Raw genomic sequence first — 19,073 nt, 5'->3', positions numbered from 1 at the left:
AAATTTTGAAACTCAATAAATAGTATAGATTTGGTTAACGCTTATTTTTTAGGACGAAATGGATAGTCTAGATAATTTATTACAATATATACTATTTTTAGAATTTGAAATCTTAATTTTTTTTTTTTAACAACCATAATGTTCAAGCCGAGATGATCAATGTAAATATTTTATAGTACTTAAATTGCAATTTTTGATGAATTATAAGATGAGGTTTTACTTATTTTGATAGGGTTGCAACCCTATCAAATAATTTTTCTTGTTTTTAATAGGGATGAGGTTTGTATTAGGTGCACCATCTCTAATTTTGCCACGAGATATAGTTCCGGAAACCCTATGATGGTTTGAAATTCCATGTCTACCCTAATATAAAATTTAAAAATTTAAAAAATAGTGCAATAGATCTAAACACACTTGAAAATCTTAAAAAGAGACGATTAATGTGACTTAATATAAAATCATATATTGATCATCTATTTTAGTATTTAAAATTCGTTTTCTTTTTATATCTATACATCCAGAGGTCGAGATGATCAATTGGAAGGTTTCTATTGGATTTTTTACTTGCACCTTATTTCTATAGTACAAGGTGCAACCTTGTATAAACTTTTTTTTTTTTAAAAAAAAAGGGGGCTATTAAAGAAAAAAAAAAGATATTGATATAGTCTTTAAAGATGTTAGACCCCTTGGGTTTTAGGTGGTGAGCTTGGCCCTCCCACCTCTACATGAGCATTTTAAAAGTTGCAATAAATCCATTTGTCCTTTTTATGAGCCATTTTGTGTTTAAAAGAGAGTTTTTTTGTATTTAAAAGAGAGTTTATATATATATATATATATAAAAGATGAAAGGAAGAAAATAAAAAAAAGCCCCCGATGGTAATCTCCCTGCATCAAAATTTATATGCACTCGCACCACTTACCTTATTATTATTTTTGCATTGGGTGAGTATTTAGTTCATTATGAATTGTCCCTTTCACTCAAACACGTTAAATATTAAGGCAATACAAGTATAGATGACTAAGGTAGTGGGTGCCTTAATATGATGTCTTGAGTTTCATTTCTATTACAGTTAGAGAACTATTTTCATATTTAATTACTAAAACAATACAAAATCTATGGCATTCTATTTATAAAATATTCCTAATAGGATTTTGTGATTTTCCCAAAATTAAAAAGGTTATTTTTTTCCCCTCTATTTTTGTTCTCTCATCTCTCTTTCTCTCAACCTAAGTACTTTAAGCTGGTCTTTTATAAAATCTCAAAAGTGTTTCCCTCCTCACCGTCCTCTCTGGAAGCTTAAGTCTTTCCTTGCCTCATTTCACATTTTCTCAGGGTAAATAAAACCAATGAAGAAGAGATAGAAACCAAAGAATAAGAAATGTAGACCTACATTAGAGGAAGGGTATTTTTTAACCATGCCATCGAAGTCTTCTGCTTTTCACAAACATAAAGTAAAATAAAATAATTGTGAGCTCTTTTTTATTTATTTTTTATGTGTATCTTGTGTCTTTCTTAATGAAAATCGACTATAATCATGGTTGGGCTCAGGTGTGAGAAATTGGTTAGTTTTGTCATCAAAGTTGGCTTTACTTAAGATATCAAGCTACAAAAAGGGTAGATTCATGAGGAGTTATATATTGATCTCTCAAATTGGTTATCTCAAATTTAAGTCGACTAATGGTGTGAGAAGTTAAACCAAATAAATTAGTGAGGAGTGTTAAATTTACAGCTTAATTTAAGCTCTTGTGGTTGCGTGGGTGATTTCAGGTTATTTAGTTTTTTTTGTCATGTCATCAATGGGATGGAGGGTGGGATGTTATATTGAGGCATCAGCCCCCCAACAATTGATATCCCAACCCCATTCCCGATTTCGAGTTATTTCATTTGAAAGAGATTTATCTATCCCTTGGTGCTTCTACTTTTACGTTTATTCGTTTCTACTTTTAGCAGAGCGTCAAAACACGACATCTTAAATTCTATTCCTACTACGGTACAAGACCCTTTCCCCATCGAACTACCACAAAAAAAAACTTGTCAGGGGCAACCTATGCTTTAGGAATTGGAGCATCACTCCAAGTGCCGATAGCCTGAAAACATAAAGCTTTGTTGTCAATGAGGTCGTAATAATAGTTAGAAATGAGATGGTGGTGACAATTCTCATGAATTGGTTCATAAAAGATGGCAAAGGGAATGCTTTAGACTGTTTCAGGTAAACAAAGGTAAGCAAATTATCATGGAAGATTTGTTTCAGGTAAACAAAGGTAAGCAAATCATCATGGAAGATTGGATTGCTGGTGTATATTGCCTACATGAAAGAGGTTGCCACAGTTGACAGTGCTGTGCAAGTTGTATAAGTAGGGCAAGGTGTAGCTCCCATGAGCTCTTATGCATAACGCAATCCATTTAATTTGGTTGATGCACATAAATTTGCATAACCATCATAAGGAAAAAGTTTTGTATAAGATTGTAGACTTATACTATAGAAGGTGCACATCAGAGTTGGAAACCTTCCAATTGATTATCTCGACCTCGAGATGAATAACATAAAAATAAATAAATAAATAAATAAAAGAAAGAGAAGAGTTTAAAGTCCTTAAAATAGTGCGCCTTGTAACATGTTATTTGGACAATCTTTTTCAAGTGTTTATGGATTTGCTCGATTTGCATCGCTTTTGAAATTTTGAATTTCACAATTAGGGTTGAACATGGATTTTCAAACCTCGTATGATTTCTGATACCGGACTACATCTTCCAGTAAAATTTAGAGGTGCCTAACTTGTATAGTGTAAGGTGGACATCTTATACACACCTCACCCTAAATAAAATGAGAGATTAAAATAATAGAAGTTTAGAAGAGAAAGGTAACAAATGAGATTTCCCTTTCTATAATAATGGTCAAAGGAGGTAGCAAAATGATACACCGTTAGGACACGGATGCCTCAATCAATGTTGTTGTGTTTTGCTTTGGAAAATACCAAGTATTATTTAAATAATATCTTTTATACTGTATTTTGTCTTATTTGTAAGAAAAAATAGTGGGTTATTTATCTTATATTGAAATATAGAGTAAGAGAAGGCATACTTAAATATATGGATATCCTCTTCAATTTTGCTCTAAAACCCAGGGGAAGAGAAGGCAAAACATGCATATGCATGTGCTTGTAAGATCGCATAAGGGCCCTTGATGGTGCATTTTGCACTTTGCATATTGCACTTGTGCGGGTGGGGCTCATTCTGGCAATTTAGCTCTAGTTGGACTTTGCACTTCCCACACTCGCATCATGCAACAGGAGCCTTTTCTAGTCGAGCAAGAAACACCATTTTCTCATTTTGGTAGTTTGGCTCCAACTACACTTCATACTTGCATCAGTGAAAGAGGTGCCCTTGGCCCGCACAGGTGTACAGGTCGGGCTCGTTTTGGTAATTTAGCTTTGGTGTCTTGGTGTGATCCGGTAACTAGTGTCTACTGGTGAAGACACCTTTCTGTGCAAATGTTATGAATCACCCTTGCCACCCAATGGCTGTGTTCTTGTAACCTGAAGAGACTCCATAAAACCGTGTCACTGTTGGTCATCAAAACATATGAGTCTGATAATGCATCAAACGGGACATATGAATCTCTGGGTAAAACACCTAATAACTAAGAAGAAACTAATCAGACAAGGTATCCCACCTAATAACTCAGAAAAAACTAATCAGACAAGGTATCCCACCTAATAACTAAGCAAATCAAGCATGACGCTTCATCCTCAAGCACATGAATGAATGCACTTCAATATTGGATGCCAGTAGAAAATAAAACCTATTATGTCTTGGGCATTTCAAATTTTAAAAAATGTTTTGTACAGTTATACTTGGTCCTTTCTTATAGTAAAAGGGGTCGAAATCATTGTGATCAAGACCAAATCGAATTAGCGATCCAATTGGTTGGACAGCCTGCCAGTGCTTTGATTGGTTTGATCTAAAGTAAAAATCAAGTTTAATCAAATTTTAGTTAAAACCAGTATTTGATCAGTTTTGACCAATCCAACCAGTCAATTTAAACTTATTCACTGGTAAAACAAAATAGTCAAACTTTTTTTTTTTCTAATATATTAAATATTTTAAATTATTATTAATATATTTTCAATACGTTTAAAATCTGATCAAATCGATTTGACCTGACTTGACCAGTTTTGACTGAACCCCTTACCAATTTAGTGGTCAGTCCAATCATAATAACACTAGTCGAAACAATAACATGTTTACTTTTTTCTCGACAACATGGTATCCCCCTTTTCGACAATAATGAAACATCACTATTACATTAATGCATATTTATACCATGTGCATGTGGAGTACCAATTTGTCCAACTATTGCTTTAAACCACACAAATTCACATGCAACTTATTGTTGCTATAACATCTTAATATTCATACATTTGAACCACACAAATTCACAAGAACTTATTGTTGCTATAACATCTTAATATTCATATATTTGAACGTATGTGCCATCATGTTTTTCCATGAAACAAATTGTTATCAACAAACTTGGAATAATTTATAGTAATTTACACTATTTTATTTGGATGATGTAGATTAGACACTATCTCAAAAGATGGTTCACAAATTAACATTGTTTTAGAAATTGTGTCAAATCTACATCATCTAAATAAAAATAGATACATTAGAGCAATCTTATTTCTACCACTAAGGTTGCAACATTATATAATATATTCAATCTGATTCTAGGGGCTAAGGCGAGCTCAAATATATTAAATATGAGTTCTTAATGGGCTAAATCAAGTGACCCATGTCAGCAATGCTCGTTGAGTAAAATACCATTTTTCAAAATTCTTTTTAAAATTTTATAATGAGAAAAAACCATTTCTCAAAATGCTTTTCAGATTTTACGACGAAACAAACTCATGGGTTCCATTAGGGATAACATGATGTAAATGCCAAAACCTTATGCTGAAATAAATTCCTTCCATTTTTCAAGCTTTTTTTTTAAATTTTTTTTTTTTGGACCAACATGTTGTAAGAGAATTCAGGGTGAAATAAATCCCTTGAGAAGCGTAGCAACGCACCTAACCAATCTTCGCATGCCCTGCCCTTGTGCCCATAGGGCCTGCTTAGGCATGGCCCTTGCCCTATTAGGGCCAGGTCGGGACCGGCTAGGCTAAAAATAAATGAAAGAAAGAAGATGAAAGAGGGCTGGGGCCGGTCGAACAAGGTCGGCATTTACCCTAAGCCCACCCTCAAGCCACAATCTATGGCCAAAGCCTACTTTTTTAGAGCTAGGCTACGGGGCGAGGTGGTCCTATCCCTCAAGAACTAATATTTGAAACTGCCCTGGTTGGGATGCCATTCAAATTGCAAAGGGTAGCAACGGGCAAGACCAACCTCGGTCTTGGCCTGGGCCTTGTGCCCATAAGGCCTGCCTAAAGGGGCCCCCGGCTGGGATAGGCCCGGCTAAAAATAAATAAAAGAAAAAACAAGAGGCAGGCCGAACAGGGTCTGCGCTGGCCCTAAACTCGCCCTCAGGGCACCAATTGTGGCCCAGGCCCTACTTTTTAAACCTGGGCAACAGGGCAGGGCGGGGCGGCCGTAGACCTTGAGCACCAGTATCTAAAACTGCCCTGGTTGGGATGCCATTCAAATAGCCAAGGGTCGTTCCCGTAAATCCCAGGACATTGGTATGGTATTTCCGTCATTTTCTTCAAAATATCTCCCCTATCTGTGGGCGCCCTACGCTAACCCCTCCTCTATTATCCACTGAGCAGCGCCATCTTCTCTCTTCCAACACAAATACCAAGCAAAATTACGAATCTACCCTCTCCATGGCGCTCTACAAATCAGTGAGGCCCTCAATCCACAAAGCCCCCAACTTCTCTCTAAAACAACTTTCTCTCTCTAAACCCACCTCCAGACCTCCCACATCTCTCTACTGCAACTGCAAGTGCAACGGCAACAACAAAGAAAACCCATCTTCCCAGGAAGGTGAGAGAAAGAAGAGAGAGAGAGAGAGAGAGGGGGGTTGGAGGCCTGTGGTGGCAATGAAGAAGGTGGTGGCTGAGATGCAAAGATGGGTCAGGCCCAGGCGCAAGGGGGACCTGAGAGATGTTTTGCTGATGAGCCTCTCCTTTGCTCTCTATGTCTACATCTCTCAGAGGATTGTGGGTGCTTATTGTGCTTGGATGGCCATTCTCAACAACTTTTAACAGCAACCCGCCCGGAATTTATTATTCTCAATCAAAAAATATACTCGTGTGACTACTTGCTGTGTGTTCGGATCTCCATCACAACCTACTCATTTCCTGTATACATCAGTAATGCATATGTGTATTTATGCCGTTAACATATTTGAAAGTGTATGAAAGTAGTTGATGGGAAAGAATCGGGCAAATTCACTTTTAGCTCTCAAAATAGAAAAATCAGTACTACTTAATGTAGCAATGTCATGGGCTTCAACCACAATAAAATCCCAGTTTATTTTCAATCGATTAAATGGAATCCCAACAGGTTTCGCTTGTCACTTCCCTATCATTATGTACATCAATCCTTCTCTTTTTATACACCAAAATATTTTTTTAACATATGCCCAATCTTCCGCCTCACTATTCTTTAATTTAGTTGCCATACTCCATTTTTTCTAACAGGTGTTGTAGAGAAAAATTTAAGTGTGACACCAATAGACAATAAGAAAGTAGACTCGAGGTGTATTTGCATGTGCAGTCCCGGTAGAAGGTAAAGCCAATTTAAGTTAAAAGGCTAAAAAAGAGTAAAGATAGACTCAAAATAACATAATTGAAGTAGTGAAAAAACATATAGAGACTTATAACCTAATTGAAGATATGTCCCTTAATATAGCACAATAGTGGATAATGATTTGTGCAGCCGACTCTAATTAATTGGAAAAAAACTTTTATAATAAAAATTCATTTATTTAACACATATACATTAAAAAGCTTTGCATTTATTTATTTCCACAATTCTTTTGCAGCATACCTAAGTATTTTCCACAAAACTTGTTCTCAATCTGAAAACAACTGCCATTTCTTTCTTTCCACACTTATTTTATAGCATACCTATGTATTTTCCACGAAACTCGTTCTCAATCTGAAAATAACGCATGTTTTCTCGAGTATATGTTTAGCATGTCCAAAGAGAGGCATTTGGTCATCCATTTCTTTACCCAATCCCACATCTCTCCAACATACAAATATCTAAAAACAAAAACAAAGATCTCCTCTCTCCTCATTCTTTCTGCATTGCGCGGTATAACTTTTTCCCTTAGCATCTCAAAAATTAAAAATTCAATGAGACACACAATCCACATGAGAGCCTCCATGGAAAGAATAGGGAGATTCCATACCTTTGCTAAACTTGAATCCTTCCATCTGGCCTTATCAATAGATAACAATATAGATAGATAATATAAACATACATTTTAGTTGACGACTCTCATTAAACCCCACCTTCCTTACATGGGCTATAATAATGTTGTTGGACTTATAAATTCATGTACTGGGCTATCACCAAATCTGGATGTTTGTTGTGCCTGACCTAATAGACCAACTAATATAATCCTCAAGAGTGAAGACAAATCCATTATTTTCAGATTATTATCGATCATTTTTTGAAAAGGGTGAGATTTATATAAGGCGCCTTCATTACACTGCAGAAGTAAGGCATACTGCTCAATTTTTCCTTGAGATGTACTTTTGATTTTGAGAACTATATGATGGCTTGAAATTTATTTTTATCCCTAGTTGCAAAATATAAATTTTCAAAAATAGTACAGATTGGACAGATTTATGATCACTCAAAAATCTTCAATATAAAATATCCAGACAACTCATGCACTCTTGTTAAGACTTGAAATTCTTTGTTTTCCTTCATATTCATATATCTGAAGGTTGAAATGATCAATTAGAGGGTTTTCTAATATAGAATACTTTTTCTAGAGAATTGTTTAGGTGCACCTTTAAGTAGTATAAAGTTGGCACCTTGTATGAACTCTTTCCTTCTTAAAAAGGTCTAGATATTATAATTTTTAACGGTCTATCTCCAATCCATGGCCAAAACAATGTTATCATTACATTTTCCAACCATCATTCGAATTACCTAAGGAAATACTCTTTGTACGCAGCAATACCTTTACATATCATAGATACACCCCTTTTAGCAACCACTGTCCATTCACCAAAACACCTTTCTATGGTTTGTTATTAGCTTTTATACTACTCCACCACCACTTCATTTATTAATTCTTTATCTCCTGTTGCCCACACCACGATCCTTCATTGGTGCGCATACCATTTCCCATGACACTAGATGAGAAAATGGTATGGCTGCTCTCTATATCTAGGAAGTCAGTTCTCTGTGTCTCTAAAATGGTTCCAATTCTGATAATTTTGTGGGTTTCAAACTTTTAACTTCTGTGTTTTGAGGCATTGGAAATTGCAGGAGATGCATCGTTGTAAAATTTCCATATGGAAAAATGCAATGAGCTTCTAGAAGGCACGTATAAATAGCTGTAAATGGCAAAAGAAGAAGAAAGAAGGCCCCAATTACCAGATTTTAGGAACTAAATAATGTTGTGAGAAGATATGAAAGTAATTTCCGAGCATTCTCGAAGTATTCCTGACTTGTTGGTTTGTAACACATTTTTGAAGCCAATGTTTGGCTGGTCTTACGTGGGCTGGCCATGTGTAGACAAAATGAGAAAAAATAGACTTAAGTGTGCAAGACAATAAAGGACAGAATTTTAAATGAATCATTAGGGCGAATTTAGGTGTAGCTCCAATAGATAATAAGATGAGAGAAAGTAAACTTAAGTGGACTGGCCATATGCATTGTAGACCCAATAAAACACTGATTAGGAAGTGTAAATTAGTTCAAGTGGATAACTCCAAAAGGATAAGGAGTAAGCTCAAAAGCACATGATTGGAAGTAGTAAGAAAAGATATGAGAATATGGCTGATGATAGAACAAAATCGTGAATCAAGATTCGTATAACCGACCTCAAATGGTTAGAAAAATGCTCTAATTATGATCATGGTGATGTTTGGGTGGCCTTTAATGCCCACTTTGGGATGTTATCTTCATAGAGAAATAGCTTGTTATTTTAACAAGAAGAAAATAGACTTATTTGGTCTGGCCATTATCACCAAAAAATCACTCTAGCAGCATTTTCTACACACCAAAACCCACCCACCCAAATGACCAATAGTACCAAACCTGCACAACAGGATAAAGGAGAAAGTATTAAACCCATTTAGTACTCGGTTCAAACAGCCCTTAGATATAGACAGGAACATCCACATAGGGAGCAGAATCAACGGATCGTCTAGCAACATGCTAATGCAAGTTGGATCTGGTCAGACATTTAAAACAGCCATTCCGACTGTCTAATCAAAAGGTACCATAAGCCAACACTATTTTTTTTCACAAATTGAAGAAGAAACAAGAGAAGATAGAAAACTTCCAAGTTAATGAACAGTTTTTTCGTTTCTTTGAAATGGTTAACTGCAGCAGTTTTCTCATAACCATCTACAGTTTCTAAACAGGGCAATGTTCTTTAAAGTACCGGGTCCAATGTATCTCGGTTCTCTTCTTTTTTCTAATTCAATTTCTTTATAGATGTAATCAGCATTTTGAAAATGGAAAAGTATACAATAAGACCATTTACTTTTAACACAAGAAGGCTATAATCACTATTGACCATTAGATGTGAAATCAAGTGAATGGAGGTGTGATTGATTAGACACAAAAATCAAAATAAATTTCTTGATCTGTGTCACCCCCTAACTATTTGATTTCACATCCAATAGGTACGGGTAATTGCGACTTCGTTGTACTAAAAAAAAAAGTTTTATAGTATACAATCCCTCTAAAAATTGCTGGGTCAAGACAAAAAATCGACCCGAAACCAAGGGGGCAACAAGGGGGTTCCCAATTCTCAATATCTTTCCTAATGAGGGCCTAAAGCAGCCTCAATCAAGAATCACTGATTCAAATTGGGTAAATTGGAAAGCGATTGCCCTAGTGATTCAGGGCTGAATACAATTTCTAGAAACACTAGATATCACAAGTATGAAAGGGTTAGCCAATCTCTCTCTCTCTCTCTCTCTCTCTCTCTCACTCTCACACACACACACACAAAGGTACAGTAGTAACACTCAAAAATAGGAAGATAGAACATATCTAAACGATCCAACTTACTACATTCGCTGATCAGCAGGATTTCATGTTTGAAGTCTAGTTCACTACATCTTCAGGAGCAACATTGTTGTTTTTGAAATCCTTAAGATAAATAGTAGAAAATAGAACAAATTCCTTGCGTTTACCTGCGCCATCTGAAATCAAGCAGGGAGATGTTTTACAAAATTGTGATCCAATATAGAACATAGCCATGCAACTGTTTTATAGCAATGTAATTAAAAATATCTTCAAAAACCATGTTAAGAGCGCACTTATTTAACCGTAATTTTTGAATATATACCAATTCATTATGATAAACAATCTCAAAAAAACAAAATTTGAAAATACACCATAGAAATATCTTTTTTTAACTCAATTAACATAAGCTGTCCATTTGATGGGATAATTAGATCTAGACCTTAGAGGATGTTTTTCATCCCAATTCTTATAGATAGTATATATTCCACCAAATGGACAGTTTGGATTCATTATAGGAGAGTGAATTATTTTGACCTTTTCTAGGGTGTAAGTTCAATTTTTTTCCTTTTGGTATTAATTGTTGGGATGAAGAGAGCATCAGTACAAAATTCAGGATGACAGAAATACCACAAACATGGTCTTTTAAAAGTGGTTACCTTAATCAAATCAAGGTGCACTTCCAAACCCTGCCAAAAACCCAGTTCCGATGTAGGAAACTCTTGGATGGTCTAAAAATTTGTTTGTGCCCGTAATTGTGAAATTCAAAGCTCCAATATTGGAGATCAAGTAAATCTATAAAAACTTAAAAATATTGAAAATGGACGATCCAGATAATATACTACATACAAAATGCATTATTTTGGAGACTTGAAATCCTTTTTCTTGAAGTGCACCTCACCTATATACTATAAGGTTAACACCTTACATAAACACACACACACACTCTCTCTAAACACACACACACACACACACACACACACACACACACACATATATATATATATATATATATATATATATATATATATATATATATATATATCGAAAAGGATTTCATACAACGGTTGTATAGTAGTATAATGCAAACACACCTCTAGAAAACCATGTTTTTGGTATTTGTATAACCCCAAATTTTGCACACATTTTCTCTTCATCGTCATAATCAATCCTACGAAAAAAAAATTCAATTTGTACCCTAGATATGGTTAAAATTAGTAGCCTCCGACAATGAATTTCGACTGCCCATTTGGTGAATTTCTAGATTTAGGCCTTAACAAATTCAAAATCATGTTTTTCTTTTTTAGCATTGTTAATCTAATGACGATAACACTATATAAAAATTTTGGAAAGAAAAAAAATCCTTCTGAGGCCTATATCTAACTATCTCACTAAAATGGATGGCTTATATTAATTGGCTTAGAAAAATACTTTCTAGGGCATTTTTTCAAAAAAAAAAAATTGTGATCAACCGTAGAATGAAAAGAGTGTACATTTAAAAATTTGTGTCAAACAAATGTCTCTAACATGGTTTTTGAAGACTCGCATTATACTATTATACAACCGTTGTATGAAATCATTACCCTATATATATATATATATATATATATATATATATATATATGGAAGCCACTACGCAATGCCTATGGGCGAACAGTGCTTTCGCCCATAGCTCGACGCCATCCGATTTTTTTGGACGGTGTGAATTAAAAGACCGTAACGGACCTCCTATGTCCATTGTGGTATCGCAACGGATAAAGCATGTTCGTGGCGGTATTTTTTTAAGCAAAAAAACACGGGAAACCGCCATGGCTCCCGTAGATCCGTAGCGATTTTTAAGACAACTGCAACGGACATAACATGTCCATGGGGGGGCGAAACACTTTTCAATTTTGCCTATCGACGTTTTTAAGAGTTTTCCTCTATATATATATATATATATATATATATATATATATATATATATATATAGGGTTTTTCTAGAGTTAACAACCCCTCAAAATACAATGGTTCAAGTTAGAAGGGGTTGTGATGGGTGTATTTGTCAAAATAATCATTACTTTTTTTATTAAAACATTATTTAAATAGGTAATTTTACCATCAAGCAAAGGCAAATTTGAAATTTTCACAAAAGTACAATGACATTTTGAAAGTTAGTGTCCTAGAACTTTATTTGTAGAGTGCCCTTGTCCTTTAGTTAAAATTTCAACTTTACCCTTATAGGGCGAACAAAAGTATCCTTTATCTTGTAGTAATATTTACAAAATTGCCCCACAAAAGTAACTTTTTTTAAAAAATAGACTATAAAATTAATAAATCCATCCTTCACAACTCTCTCTATCTTGAACCTTGTAATTTGAAGGGTTGTTAAATTTAGATTATCCCATATGTATATATATATATATATATATATATATATATACATATAGGAAAACTCTTCCCAACGTCTATAAGCGAAAATGAACAGTGATTTCGCCTACTCTCATCACCATCCAAACTTCATCGCACGATCATAGTTGTCCGATAGTGTTTCAATTTTCATTTTTTTTTTACAAATCCAAATTACTTGAAATTTGGAGCGTGTGTACATCTTAGTGAGGTGCACCTATAAAAATATCAAAAAAATAATTCGCAAAATATATTGGTCAATTTATATTTTACGAATTATTTTTTCATATTTTTATTAGGTGTGTCTCACTAAGATGTATACACACTCCAAATTTCAAATCATTCCAATTAGTGAAAGAAAAATGAAACACCACCAGACAACTGTGATCGTGCGATGAAGTTTGGATGGTGATGAAGGTAGGCGAAATCACTGTTCATTTTTGCCTATAGGCGTTTTGTAGTATCTTCCATAAATATATATATATATATATGAGTAATGATCCTATAGGACCCTCCCCCACTCATGTGCGTAGGATCCCAAAGGATCACCATAAAAGTTGACACGGATCTATAGAAAAATTATCAAATGGGTGTGAGACTTGATTTTTCTAGAGATTTGTTCCAACCTTAATGGTGATCTTTTGGGGTTCCTACACACATGGGTGAGAGAGGGTCCTATAGGATCATTTCTCATATATATATATATATATATATATATATATATATATATATATATAAAATGTAAATAACTCTTTAAGTTCTGACCTTGAACATGTGCAACATGAGGAACCAAGTTGCTTTTTGAATGTGGGTTCAATCGGCTTTGGGCCTTCGAAACTTGAAGATTCTATAAACTAGAGAAACCAGCCAGTTCCAAATGACCACGATCCAATGGATCCTGCTCTTTGGTTTGGGTTCAGGTCTGGGCCCAAAGATTCCCTTGTAAATCTCCTTCTGCTTCTCATACACCTGCCTGTCTTGTTCAGCTAGCAAGCGCAACTCCTTTGCCACTGCCTTGTCCTCTGGTGCAAGTTTCTTTGCTTTCTGAAAGTCTTCTCTTGCATCGTCTGTTCGTCCTAGAGCGGCTCTCGCTTTCCCTCTTCTGAATAATGCTTTAACATTATTCTCATCCTCGGTTAAGACCTGGCCAAATGTTTGAACAATGGTGACTAACATAACAAATTTTTTGAAAAATCTTAACAATTTATTTTATTTTTTGCAAAAAGAAAATGATTTCAATAGACATTTTAACTTTACCAAGAAAACCAAACAACAATAAGTACATGGACTCCACCGTTGACAATTTCAAAAAAAAAAAAGTACATGGAGTCCACAAAAAAGATAGATGAAAGGAAATCGGGTTGCTGGCTAAGATGCACGTACAATGCTGCATTGCCCAATTGCCTCTTCATAGTGCTCCAGCTTTAGCAAGCATGCTGCCATGTTCAGATGGCATGGGTTCTTCACAGCCAAGGCCATGTCTCTGTATTTCCCAAATAACTGGAACATAAAGTCATCTCCCATGTAAGCTATGGCCTGAAACAAAAAAACAGGTATTTGAGAAGATCTATACAGAGAAACTATCATACCAATAGGCAATTATCAAAACAAAATCAGAAATCAGAATTAGTAACCATTTCATACTGTTGCATAGCCTCCTCCAGTCTTTCCTCCTTGAAATGGCCATTCCCCTCGATCCTTCGCCTATCTGCAGCTTCAATTCGTTCCTCCACTGTCATATCACTACGAGCCTTCCCCTAGTAGACATCAAAGGGATTTAGTCAAGCCAAAAGATATACCGTCGATTTACTCCCTCAAGTAAAACCCAATCTAGGATTAATTTTAGGATCATTTTGGGGATATAACTTCTTCAACCCATAGACTAATCTCAGTAAAGAAAATTTCCCAAACTCCTCTCCATGCAATTGAAAAAGACTAATGCCTCAAGATTGAACAGAGACCATCCATTTTTGGATGGTTAAATCTAAGTGTTGGAGAACTCAAAATTCGAAGTTTTTCTTTTGAAAATAATCATCTAGTGATTCTTAGGTGGTTCTCAAAATTTCAGATTGAAACAATCCTTCGAAGTAGATCTTCTCGAGGGAGTATGTGGATTGCTCACACGGGACCATAGTATACGTGCTCTTTCATCTAATTGTGGTGAGTCAACACAAGGGCAAGGGATATATTTAAGGAAGGGTAGACCATAATCCAATGGATTGGTTTATGGTAATCCAAAGAAGCACACAATGCCCATTCTTGATGATAGATGATGAAGATTAGCCATACCTAGGTGATGTCCCAGTAGGCCCCACTACGGTGAATCTCCATCGTCTGTCATCAGGAAAGGGCAATGAATGTCCCTTTGGAGTATAGTTCAAAATGGATTAGGGTATACTTCTCTACATTTAAGCGAAAATCATGTCATATCCAAGAACCATTTGGTAAACTGACCTCCTTGAATTGATCAAAACCAATTAGCTCGACTTCGTACAACAGGTCAGCCATAGGGGGGACATTGGGGAATGAGAAGTTTCCCTCTTTACCATACCCCAATTCCCAACCCACATGTAACAATGCCCGTTCACCAGCTCTCATGCTGGATACACCAATACCCAATCCTGTCATCTCGGTTTTCTCTGTGTATAGGTAGAAGAAAGTAAGTTATTGCACATGAAATCATACTTCACAAAACCAAAAGTCTGCAATTGTTCGTTTAACCACAAAAACTAAGGGTTAAATTGTTGAATGACAGTAGGTTTACTGAATTCTATTTCATACATGCTAAGTAAGCAACTAAACACCTTTTGCATTTGAAACTGCAAAGGTTCTCAATCATACATAATTGGGAGCTAAATTTCATGCAACACCAAATATGCAAGAACATCCATCTAAAGATACGGATGAAATGTGAAAACAAACAAGAAGGTACCCGGGGATGAACTCAAAGGGTGACAGAGAAATCAATCAATTAGTCGAACATATATACCCATAAATTGGCTCTAGCTTCGTATCAGTTCAAGAATATTAGCATTTCATAGTACCAGGCTCCAATTCGTTGTCTTGGGTAGGTTAACTATTTGTTTCAAACCTTAAATGTTGTGATGTGACCCTTAACACCATAACCACCTAGCCTACATCACTGACTTGGATTCAGAAGCAATCAAAGTTCAGTACCACCTGGTAAAGGACCAGTTGGTTCTATGCGGCAATTTCCCTCTTGTTGAGAAACCGTTGCATGGCCCGTAAAAGGAAGCGCCTAAAGGAGTGCAACACCAATAGAAAACCAAATGACCAAAATACAATTAACCTATGACTAATAAGAAGCTACACCACTGCAGCCGGATAGGAACTTGCTAGAGGAATCCTAGTAATTGGATAGTAAGAAACAATCGCCTATCTGTAGTTTTCCTTGTGATCAGAAAACTACTAAATCTAATCAAGCTACCGCAGGGAGAAATAGGATTAGGAACTGTGCTTCTTACAAGTGTGTACCGAACTACCAACTGAGCTGGTAACGATGCTTTATTATCTCTAATTTTAAACATTTAATATTAACATATAATATTGTTAAATCTATTTTATGAAAGTAACTTAAACCAAGGCAAACGACAAAGTGCCCTGCCTAAGCCAGACAGGAACCACTGCCAGCTTGGGTATCTTTTCTTCGATTGGTAGCTTGGCGTCTGGTTTAATTTTAGTTGAATTGCTCAACAGCAATAATATAACACATAGCAGAAGATTAAAGAGATGAAATTCTGATTACAATTTCTGATGTTGCTACCAGTCTATAAAGATCGACAACAAAATATTTTGTGGTGCTGCTCTAGAAATCTAGGCAGAAATTTAGCAGCTAAAACATGTAAAACGCTGCACGACCAAGCAAATTTCCTGCCAAACAAGAAAAACAATGTCACAGAGGCTGTCAAAAGCTAATCTATCTTTAAAGACTATGATACAGTGATGAAAGGAAACAAAATATAATAGCTTCTGAAATAGATTTGAATTTCAAATGTGTTCTTATAACAAAACAATCTACAACGTTATTTATCTACAAAGAACTAAGGCAATCAATTCCATAAAAGCACCATGCAACAAAAGTCGCATTAATCAAAGTATATTATTGGAAAGATTGTATATTGAGAACCAATTCTAGGCAAGTTATAAAAAATTATCATTCACTTGTAGTGATGGGCTTGAGAGAAAAAATTTTGATGCACCTTTTCCCAAAATCAGTTCAAGAGGCTGTTGTTCTTGCCATGTGTCTTCAAACTTGTGCAGCATATTTTCTGTCCATGCTCTGTAATGCACTGCCAGCAAAACCATCAATTGCTTTAATTGACAAATAAATCCTAGTGACTGCAAAAAAGGACTAAGAATTTTCATAAAACTCTCCAGAAATATATCTATCTTAGAGCATTCGAAGAAAAACACAAGTTGTTTCCTTCCAAAGAAAATCCAACATAAGCATTTTCATTTGGCAACAAGAGTCTCTATTCATTATAAGTATAGAGCATATTTAAGTCCATCCGTTTTCAAGGCACAAATATTGGATAATTAAAAACTTCTATAAAGCAAAAGTACACAAGCCTAAATTGACCATGCGAATATAAGATCACTGCTTGATCTTAATTATAATCAATACGGTAGCACGGAAAAGTGATAGGGAGGGTGGAAATGACTGAGATGAATGATGAGAAAAAGAGAACCTCTTAAGATTTTGGAAAAGGTTGCTTCAATAACTCTGGGACTAAAAAGAAAATCATAGACCATGTAGCTTCACAACTTTGATGCAATTTGAGAAGAAAAAAATAATGAGGGTAGAACTTTAGAAACAAATACCCCTGTAGAGATAGAGATAGTCGAGGAGATATAGATAGTTGAGAATAATTTTTAATTTTAAGTTATCTAGTATTTCATGTAGATATCTCTCTTGATAAGCCTAGATTGGTTCATTATTATCAATAACTGATTAGCACTTTCTTAATAAGACTAGATTAGTTCATTATTATCAATAACTGATTAGCCCTATATGTATAGGGGACTCTGTATATTTTGCATGATTAATCAATACACAATGATTTTTCGGGAAGATTCAGAAGTTTAACATGGTATCAGAGTATGATATGTTTTCCTATAGTCAAGGGAGAAAAACATTCAAGAATACTATACTGGTTTCATGAACTTGTGGACAAAATATAAATATGTAAACTTGAAGGCTATCACTAGTGCTTGTTGCATTCGGAGCTTAATGGAGATAAATGGTGACAGGAAGGTGACGCAGTTTTTGATAAAGTTGCGCCCAGACTATAAGATTGTTCCAGCCAATATTTTGAATTGCGAAAATATAGCAAATATGGATGCTATTCTCGGCTAATTACTTCATGAGGAAACAAGAATCACGATGCAAGCTACCATTGAAGGAAAGAAGGATATAGAGTTTGTACTTGTAGCTCAACGGGATAGAGGAACACCATCACAAAAGGATCCCTATTTGCTGCAATGTTATGAGTGTAAAGAATATGGTCATATAGCATCCCAGTGTAAGAAGAAAATTTGTTGTATTTATTGTAAACGAGCTGGGCATATTATCACAAAATGTCGAAATCCTTTTCGGCAAGGCAACCGGGCATTCGATACACGAAGACTTTTGTACAGGGCATGCCAAGCTGCTAATGATGCTTCCAAGGGACTAAAAGTAGAGACCCCTCCATCCAGCACTATTCATGACGCAAATATGACAATGTCCCGGACATCAGATGATATTCGACAGTTGATACAAAACTTTGTATCCTCGACTATCTCTATCTCTACAACCCCTAAGATGAATTCTTAAAAAAAAGAAGAAGCTGCCTTATAGTTATGAAGAGATGAAACATGATACAATATTGATTCAAGGTTTTTTAATTATTAATAACAACTTATCTAATGAAAGAGCATTTACCATTAATATAGGAAGTGATGTAACCAGAATTATTGATAAACTTACAATGTACTTGCAAACTTACAAAAATTACTGCAAACATGTGTAAGCCAATGAATTTGCAAGATTTAAGCTCAAAGAAGGTGAGAACTACAAAACAAAAGAATGTAATTATGAACTAATGAGATGAGGTGATGTAAGTTATCAGATCAAGATTTAAGCTCAAAGAAGGTGAAACTACAATCAGGCACCATATGCAACAAATGAATGTAATTATGAACTAATGAGACGTGGTGAGACGTGGTGATCAAAGTTATCCTTACAGAAACATGTCGATAATCTTGCCGGCTTCTGGCCATGACCTTCCTTGATGATTTGCTTGGTAACTTTCTCATGAAGAACTTCCACCGCAGAGTCAACTTTGGGGGGAAGCTTATTATCTTGAGGAAGTTCACCATGCTTGAATGCAGGTTCAACAGTGATCTCATCATCATCATCATTCCGACCTATCAAAAGAAAACAACAACATCATTATTATAATTATTTTCTTTTGTTTGAAAGATAGAAAGAGCAGCATTGTACATAAATAAAAGA

The 19,073-nt window shown here is 35.3% G+C and overlaps 1 protein-coding gene across 6 annotated transcripts in view; it reads right to left on the bottom strand.

The window, feature by feature from the left end:
* Positions 1 to 10,164: 10,164 nt before the first annotated feature.
* Positions 10,165 to 19,073, bottom strand: part of TWD1 (FKBP-type peptidyl-prolyl cis-trans isomerase family protein) — a 29,641-nt gene continuing 20,732 nt past the window's right edge. For 3 of the 6 annotated variants that reach the window (XR_016052928.1, XR_016052926.1, XR_016052927.1), the window contains exons 4-10: positions 18,803 to 18,985; positions 16,777 to 16,866; positions 15,011 to 15,195; positions 14,201 to 14,313; positions 13,940 to 14,092; positions 13,322 to 13,699; positions 10,165 to 10,347 (exon numbers count right to left, since the gene is read on the bottom strand). Coding sequence is in view for 3 of the 6 variants with exons in the window: in XM_088863202.1 (XP_088719328.1) it covers positions 13,370 to 13,699; positions 13,940 to 14,092; positions 14,191 to 14,313; positions 15,011 to 15,195; positions 16,777 to 16,866; positions 18,803 to 18,985 (1,064 nt within the window). In the remaining 3 variants the exon portion in view is untranslated. Of the gene's footprint in view, positions 10,348 to 13,321; positions 13,700 to 13,939; positions 14,093 to 14,190; positions 14,314 to 15,010; positions 15,196 to 16,776; positions 16,867 to 18,802; positions 18,986 to 19,073 lie in introns of all 6 variants that reach the window. The other 3 variants (XM_088863202.1, XM_006838227.4, XM_020664064.2) reach the window with 1 other exon arrangement.

Source organism: Amborella trichopoda, chromosome 3, assembly GCF_054954075.1.
Source record: "Amborella trichopoda isolate Santa Cruz 75 chromosome 3, AtrichopodaSantaCruz75HAP2 v2.0, whole genome shotgun sequence".
Classification (NCBI taxonomy): Eukaryota; Viridiplantae; Streptophyta; class Magnoliopsida; order Amborellales; family Amborellaceae; genus Amborella; species Amborella trichopoda.
The sequence above is the reverse complement of the archived record's forward strand: the minus strand, read 5'-3'. Positions and strand labels throughout refer to the sequence as shown.